At 60.2% G+C, this 8,431-nt stretch overlaps 1 protein-coding gene across 1 annotated transcript in view; it reads right to left on the reverse strand.

The window, feature by feature from the left end:
- Positions 1–1,993: 1,993 nt before the first annotated feature.
- VAX2 (ventral anterior homeobox 2) overlaps positions 1,994–8,431 on the reverse strand; it is a 21,612-nt gene continuing 15,174 nt past the window's right edge. Inside the window, exon 3 of the mRNA XM_069014834.1 lies at positions 1,994–2,494. Coding sequence (XP_068870935.1) covers positions 1,994–2,494 — 501 coding nt within the window. The remainder of the gene's footprint in view (positions 2,495–8,431) is intronic.

Raw genomic sequence — 8,431 nt, forward strand, 5'->3', positions numbered from 1 at the left:
CGCTGGAGTCGCCTGGGAAGAGGGAAAAGCAAAACCAAGTGAGGCCCGCGTGGGGTTGGGGACAGAATTCCAGAGGTGGGGACACGGCCGCTTCCCTGGCCTGGCTCCGCCTGGATCCGGAGGGGTGGGAGAGGCGGGATCAACATAAATTAAGGGATTAGGGGTGTCCCGGAAAATCCCAAACATCGTCGGGATGCCGAGGTTGGAGCAATTCCAGGCGGATTCCAGGTCGGTGCCGGCGGCGGGGGGGGGGGGGGGCGACAGGCAGGATTGTCACCTGTCCCTGTCCCTGCCTCAGTTTCCCCACCCGAGCCCTCCCCTTAAAACGCTCCGATAAATAAAATTCCCTAAAAAAAAAAAAAAATCCTCGGTTATCGGGGAAAAAAAAAGAAATGCCGGAAAGCTTCTCATAAAATCATTTATTTTAAATATTTCCCTGCAAAATCCTGGGAATTCGCGGGCCGGGGGATGTGTCCCCCATAAGGAGCAGCAGCCCGGGGGGCGGGGGGGTGGGGTGGTCAGTGTTAATTATCGTTATTAATGAATTAATTAACAAACAGCGGCGGGGTTGGGGGTGTGGGGGAGCCCCCAGGGCTGGGCGTGGGGAGGGGGCTGGGGATGTCCCCTTGGTCCTGTCACAGCGGGGGTGGTGGCACTGCGGGGCAGCTGGGGATGCCACCACGGGGTGTCCTGGCAAGGTGGGGACAGCGCGGGGTAGCCGGGCAAGGTGATGGCACCCCAGGGTGACACAGTGATGCCACCACAGGACACCTGGGCAAGGTGATGGCACCCCAGGGTGTCCTAACACGGTGATGCCACCACAGGACACCTGGGCAAGGTGATGGCACCACAGGGTGACAAAGTGATGCCACCACAGGACACCTGGGCAAGGTGATGGCACCACAGGGTGTCCTAACACAGTAATGCCACCACAGGACACCTGGGCAAGGTGATGGCACCCCAGGGTGTCCCGCCAAGGTGACACTCACACCACAGCCCTCCCCCAGCAGCCGCCCCTGTCCCCAAGGGCCACCTCATGCAACGCCCCGCTGGTCCCCAACCCCACCCTCAGCCCCACCGAGCCCGCCCGAGGCGGATCCCGCCCCGCAGGAAGCCATTGTCACCCTCTGGGACCCCCGGGGAGGGACCCTGGCTGTGACAGGTGACAAGGGGGGGGGTGGCGGGTGCTGCAAGGCCAATGTCAGGATGGGGTCACGGCGGTGCCACCCCAGAGCGGATTTGGGGGTGCTGATGGCAAAGACGCCCTCGGTGGGACCCTGTCACGGCTGTCCCCAGCTGGCGGGGTGTCTTTGCGGGGGTTGCGACGGTGACCTAGAGCCCCTCGGGGAGGTCGGAGGGGATCCCTGTGGAGTCTGCCAGGGTGGGACGACCCCAAAACGGGGCAGGGCGGTGTTTTGGAGGAGCCTGCGGGTGTCCCCAGGGGTCGCTGCAGCCGCTTGTCCCGACCACGGGGACAGCTGGCGGGGTTGGGGACATCAGCCAGGTCACCGGAGCCGCCAGAGGACAAACCCCCCACGGGAGCAGCGCAGGGACCCTGCGGCCACCGGGGTGACCTCAGCCAGGACACTCCGCCCGCCGCAGGTGGGGAAACTGAGGCACGGCGCTTCTCCGAGGACACCGCGGGGACAGAGCCCGGCGCCGCCTCGCGCTGTCCCTTTCGGGGTGACCCCAGCAGGCCGGAGTGACCAGGGCTCTGTTGTGTCCCCCCCATAAGGGACACCCGGCACAGCCGCCGCCCCTCCCGGCGATACCTGGAGCGGGGACTCGGTGGCAGCCCCGGTGCCAGCGGACCCCGAGCGACACCTCAGGGTGTCACCAGCTGAGCTTTGGCGACATCCACGGCTCCCTCAGCGGCGAGCTGCCGTTCCCACGGGAGCTTCCCGGGGGCGTGGGAGGGGGCAATTCCCAGGGCTCGGGTGGCTCTGGGGACGATCCGGGCTGGGCGGGGAGGTGACACCTTTTGACACGGGCTTTAAGGGCTCGGCTTCTTGCTGGGTATAGAATTGTCCTTCCTCTCCAGCCGCGTGTAAGGCTCGAAGGCGGACGCGCCCAGTCCGTAGGCGCCGGGCAACTCGTGCAGGTTGCCCAGCAGTGGCCCCCCAAAACACAGCGGAGCCCCCGGCAGCCGCGGCGACGACGACGACGACGAGGAGGAGGAGGAAGCGGCGAGAGACGGGACTTGCAGGCTGAAGGGTGCCGGTACCGGGGAGCTGCTGCCGCCGCCCAGCCCCGGGGATGCGGGGCCCGGCGTGGCCAGGCCGCCTCGGTTGCCCGCGGGGCTGGAGATGGGGTTGGAAGTGGGGGACAGGAGGCTCGGGGGGGCCGGCACGGACAGGAGGCGGCCTTGCTCCAGCAGCCGCAGGATGTTGCAGGTGGCGAAGGACTCGGAGGTGCTGCTGGAGGAGCGTTTCTCAGAGTCCCTGCTCTGGTCCTTCTTCTGCTTCGTGCGGCGGTTCTGGAACCACACCTTGACCTGGGGAGGGAGCGGGGAGGGGACACGGGGTGGGGAGGGAGGGAGGGAGGAGGGGAAGGGGGGGACAGGAAGGCACGGACGGAAAGAGAGCGCGGGGGGACCGGGGAGAGAGAGGCGAGAACCGGGAGAGAGCGAGAGATACGAGAGAGAGAGAGAGAGACGTAATTAAAATTAACCCCCAAGCCAGATCCTCCCTCCGCGCTTCCAGGGAAAGGGAGAATTCCTGCGGGGCCGGAGCGTGCAGGTGGGACCCCCAGGGAGTGAAGACGGAGGGTGGGACCCCGGGAATGGGAGCACAAAGATGGGAGCCTGGGGATGGGGTTTGGGACAGCAGCCCAGGGATGGGAGCCCATGGATGGCACCCCGGGAATGGGATCCCAGGAATGGGACCTCAGGCTCCTGTCCTTGGGATGGGACCCCAGGAATGGGACCTCAGGCTCCTGTCCTTGGGATGGGACCCCAGGAATGGGACCTCAGGAATGGGACCCCATGGATAGCAGCCCATGGAATGAGACCCCATGGATAGCACCCCAGGAATGGGACCCCAGGAATGGGACCTCAGGCTCCTGTCCGTGGGATGGGACCCCAGGAATGGGACCTCAGGAATGGGACCCCATGGATAGCACCCCAGGAATGAGACCCCATGGATAGCACCCCAGGAATGGGACCCCAGGCTCCTCTCCTTGAGATGGGACCCCAGGAATAGGATCCCAGGCTCCTGTCCATGGCATGGGACCCCAGGAATGGGACCCTAGGAATGGGACCCCAGGCTCCTGTCCTTGGGATGGGACCCCAGGAATGGGACCCCAGGAATGGGACCTCAGGCTCCTATCCGTGGGATGGCACCCCATGGATAGCAGCCCATGGATGGGACCCCAGGAATGGGACCCCATGGATGGGACTTGGGGCGGAGCCCAGGGGTGTGAGCCCAGGAATGGGAGGGACCCCAAGCTCCTGTCCCTGGGATGGGACCCCAGGAATGTCGCTCCAGGGATGGGACCTTGGGGATGGGAGCCCAGAGCTGGGGGCTCCCCCCGCCCCGCGCCGTGCTCGGCTCTCCCTGTGCTGGTTTTCCCGGGAATGCTGAGCTACGGGACAGGCTGGATTCTCCTTGGAGGTGCTCCTCAACCCCAAATTCGTGGCCCAGGCTGACTCGTGAGGGGACAGGGTGGCTTCTGGTGGCCCTGGATTCCTGGGTACCGACCCAGCTGGGGACACCCGCGCCCCATCCTGGCCGAGGTCAGGAGCGAGTCCCTGGGGATCCCCAAAACTGCCCTGCCCACCCCAGGGCCCCCAGCCCGCGGCTCCCGGCCCCAAAACTGCTCCGGCCCCCCTAAACCCCCCCCTCGGGATGGCGGCCCCGCTCCCCTCCCTGGCAGAGCAGAGGGGCAGGAGAGGCAGAGAGAGAGACAGAGAGAGGCGGGAGGGACGGACAGACGGACACGGAGGTGAGGGAAGGACACGGATGGGAAGACACTCGGGTTAGGGGGGGCGACACGAGCGGGGGCGAGCGGGCCCGGCGGCTGCGGGGCCAGCAGGTCCCGGACTCCTCCCGGAGTCACCGGCGGCTCGTTGGGGACAGGCCGAGCCCTCGGTGACAAAGGAGCCACAGTGCGGGGCTAGTGGAGCGTGGGCTGGGGCAAGTCCCGCAGCTCCGGCCCCTCCCTGGGCACGCCGGAGCCCGGGGGACGCGGCCACCGCCGGGCACCGCCAGCCCGCGGCCACCCCTCGGGGACATCCCCTGCCCGCCACACCCGCACGGGGACACGATGGCCCTCACTGCCACCAGGCCATCGGGGGTGGTGTCCCCACGCCACTGACCCCGCTGGTCACTCCGTGCTGACCACTGGGATGGTTTTGGGAACAGGGCCAGGTCCCCAGAGCTGATGTCACCATCCCACTGACCTCCACTGGTCACTCCGTGCTGACCACTGGGATGGCTTTGGGAACAGGGCCAGGTCCCCAGGGCTGGTGTCACCATCCCACTGACCCCGCTGGTCACTCCGTGCTGGTGTCACCATCCCATTGACCCCGCTGGTCACTCCATGCTGACCACTGGGATGGCTTTGGGAACAGGACCAGGTCCCCGGAGCTGGTGTCACCATCCCACTGACCCCAGGGGTGGTGTCCCCACCCCAATGACCCCGCTGGTCACTCCATGCTGACCACTGGGATGGTCCCTGGACATGGTGACCTGACAAAGAATTCTCCCATCTCCTGAAGCAGCTGAATCCTGGGAATTGCAGATCCCAAACCCACAGTGGTGGGGCCAGAGAGGATCCAGGCAGCCCCCAAACCCATCTAATTAGCGACACCTTAACGAAGGCCCGGTGTGGATCCGTACAGGATGGACATTCCCGGCACTCTCTGCTCCAAACATTCCCTATCCAGCAATTCAGGATCCCATCACCAGGATGTTGCCCTTGAGGATGGACACGATGAGCCCATGGATCAGGTTTGGCATCTCCAGCCCCATCCCGCTCTTCTGGGGAGGTTGGAGCCAGCGGGATGCTCTGGAGCATCCTCTGGGATGAGGAGCAGCCCCATCCCTGATCCCAAACCAGGGGCTGCTCCAAAATCCCACTGCCCCAGGACACTCCCACTATCCCAGGTGGATCCAGCCTGGCCTTGGACATTCCCAGGGATCCAGGGGCAGCCCCAGCTGCTCTGGCAATTCCAGCCCAGCCCCTCCCCACCCTCCCAGCCAGCAATTCCTTCCCAACATCCCAGCCCAAGCTCCCCTTTCCCACTGGGAAGCCATTCCCTGCCTCCTGGCCCTCCATGTTCCTGCTCTGATGGGATTCCAGATGATCCCTGCTGAGCCCAGCAAGGCTTCCCAGAGCAGCTGGGTCTGCCCTTGGATCCCTGGCAGTGCCCAAGGCCAGGCTGGACACTGGGCTTGGATCCACCTGGGATAGTGGGAGGTGTCCCTGCCCATGGATGGGGTGGGACTGGGTGGGATTTAAGGTCCCTTCCATGCCAAACCATTCCAGGATTCTGGAGCCCCTCTGGATCAGGCTGGGAGAGCTGGGAATGTTGCCCTGGAGAAGGGAAGGAGCCAGGGAGAGCTGGGAGCCCCTGGCAGGGCCTAAAGGGGCTCCAGAAGAGCTGCAGAGGGAGTGGGGCCAAGGCATGGAGGGCCAGGAGGCAGGGAATGGCTTCCCAGTGGGAAAGGGGAGCTTGGGCTGGGATGTTGGGAAGGAATTGCTGGCTGGGAGGGTGGGGAGGGGCTGGGCTGGAATTGCCAGAGCAGCTGGGGCTGCCCCTGGATCCCTGGCAGTGCCCAAGGGCAGGCTGGACACTGGGGCTTGGATCTACCTGGGATAGTGGGAGGCGTCGGGGTTGGAACGGGATGGGATGGAAGATCCCTTCCCACCCAAACCATTCCATGGCTCCACGACGATCCTGACACGGAATTCCGCTGCGGAATGTGGTCCGTAGGGCAAGAGGAGCCTTTCTGAGGAGGTTCCCCCATCCCGGATTCCCCTCTCCAGCTCCTCTCCGTGCCCACCACGCTGCAGATCCCAGCACTGCACCCCAAAAATGTCCCCTCGGTCCCGCAGGGTGACCCCGGCCCGTCCCCACCCGCCCCGGTGACATCTCCGAGCCGCGTGGCTGAAGTTTGTCCCCAGCCTGTCCCCAATTAGTGGCTCCCTGTCCTTTTCAGCCTCCATTATCCTCAAGTTCCTCCCGGTGGATGTGGATCAGCTCAATCCTTGACAGATCCGTGAGTAATTCCCCTCCGGCCTCATCCTCCGTCCTGCTCCACCCCCCCCTCAACTCCAGCTCCTCCCACTCGGGATTCTTCCACAAATCCCATCGAAAACTTGCCCAAATTGGCTTTGATGAGGTTTTATTCCCTAAAACTGCGAATTCCTTCCTCATCCACGTCCCTGGGCCAACTGGTGGCGCAGCGGTGGCACCATTCCCAGTTTATCCCGGAGGAAGGGCAAGGAATATTCCCGGTGGGCACCACTCCAGCCCTCTGGAATATCTTTTTTCCTGCCAATCCATGGTGGGAAGGAGAGCGAGATCGAGGCCATCCTTTTCCCAGGGAAAACCGATTCCCAGATGTTTTGCTCTGGGGACAAGGGGTCAGAATTCCCGGGAATCGCCCAGGGCTGCTGACGGCTCCAAATCCCCAGCCCCACACAGGACATTCCAGAGGGGTTGGAGGTGGATGCAGGGAAGCGCCTCTGGATGTGCCCAGGGATGGGACACGGGAGGTGACACGTGCAGGGGACACTCCGGGGACAGGGAGGACGGAGCCGTGTGGAGGAGATGGCCCGGAAAAGCTCCGGGAGAGGCAGCGCGCGAGACACGGCCCCGGCTGAGGTGTGAGGAGAGCAGGGATTTGTAAATCCCAGAATTCCGGACTGGTTTGGGATGGGAGGGACCTTAAATCCCTTCCAATTCCATGGGCAGGGACACCTCCCACTGTCCCAGCTGGATCCAAGTTCATCCCAGCCTGGCCTTGGGCACTGCCAGGGATCCAGGGGCAGCCCCAGCTGCTCTGGCAATTCCAGCCCAGCCCCTCCCCACCCTCCCAGCCAGCAATTCCTTCCCAACATCCCAGCCCAAGCTCCCCTTTCCCACTGGGAAGCCATTCCCTGCCTCCTGGCCCTCCAGCCCTTGGCCCCAGTCCCTCTGCAGCTCTCCTGGAGCCCCTTTAGGCCCTGCAAGGGGCTCCCAGCTCTCCCTGGCTCCTTCCCTTCTCCAGGGGAACATTCCCAGCTCTCCCAGGCTGCCTCCATAGGGGCTCCACAATCCTGGAATGCTTTGGGTGGGAAAGGACCTGGAATCCCATCCCACTCCATCCGTGGCAGGGACACCTCCCACTATCCCAGGTGGATCCAAGCCCCAGTGTCCAGCCTGGCCTTGGACATTCCCAGGGATCCAGGGGCAGCCCCAGCTGCTCTGGCAATTCCATTCCCAGCAATTCCATTCTCAAATCCCACCCCAAGCTCCCCTTTCCCACTGGGAAGCCATTCCCTGCCTCCTGTCCCAAATCCCTTTTCCCAAATCCCTTATCCCAAATCCCTCTGCAGCTCTCCCGGAGCCCCTTTAGGGACTCTGAGGATCCCCTGGAGTTCTCCCTTCTCCAGGAGAACATTCCCAGCTCTCCCAGCCTGATCCAGAGGGTGAAGACAACGCCAAGGAGAATGGGGAATCCGGGAAAAAGGAATCACCAACCCCAAATGGCCGGGAGAGAGTCCGTGGGGAGCTATGAAATCGTGGAAATATTGAGTTTATTAATGGGAAATTAAATATATGTATGAAGTCTAGATATGCACACTATTTTAGATAGATAAATGTCTATTCATTATTATGTATTTTATAGGAGTATATTCTGGTATTTTATTCTGTTTGCTATTGTATGTTAAATATTCTGTTGCCTGGTTGTTTTGTATTAAGTTATAGCAATAGTAATTATTATTATTATCAATAATATATAATATAGAATATAAAACATAAAATATAAAATATAGAATATATAATATATAATATAGAATATAGAATATAGAATATAGAATATAGAATATAAAATATAGAAAATAGAACATAGAATATATATGTAATATGTAATATATAATATATAGAATAGAATAGATAATGTATTTAATGTAATATAGAATGTAATATATATTTTATGTTACTTTATATTTTCTTTTAAATTCTATGTTTATATATTGTGAGATTGATGATTTTCCTTATTTCATTTTATTTTATTTTATTTTATTTTATTTTATTTTATTTTATTTTATTTTATTTTATTTTATTTCATTTCATTTCATTTCATTTCATTTCATTTCTTTATTTTATTCTCTTGTCTTCTATTAAATTTGATTGAATTATCTTCTACTTTATTTTATCTTGTTCTCTCCTACCCTATTTCAACTTATTTTGCTTTATTCTATTTTCCCATTTTTTATTCCA

The sequence above is a fragment of the Aphelocoma coerulescens genome, chromosome 4, assembly GCF_041296385.1.
Source record: "Aphelocoma coerulescens isolate FSJ_1873_10779 chromosome 4, UR_Acoe_1.0, whole genome shotgun sequence".
NCBI classification, from domain to species: domain Eukaryota; kingdom Metazoa; phylum Chordata; class Aves; order Passeriformes; family Corvidae; genus Aphelocoma; species Aphelocoma coerulescens.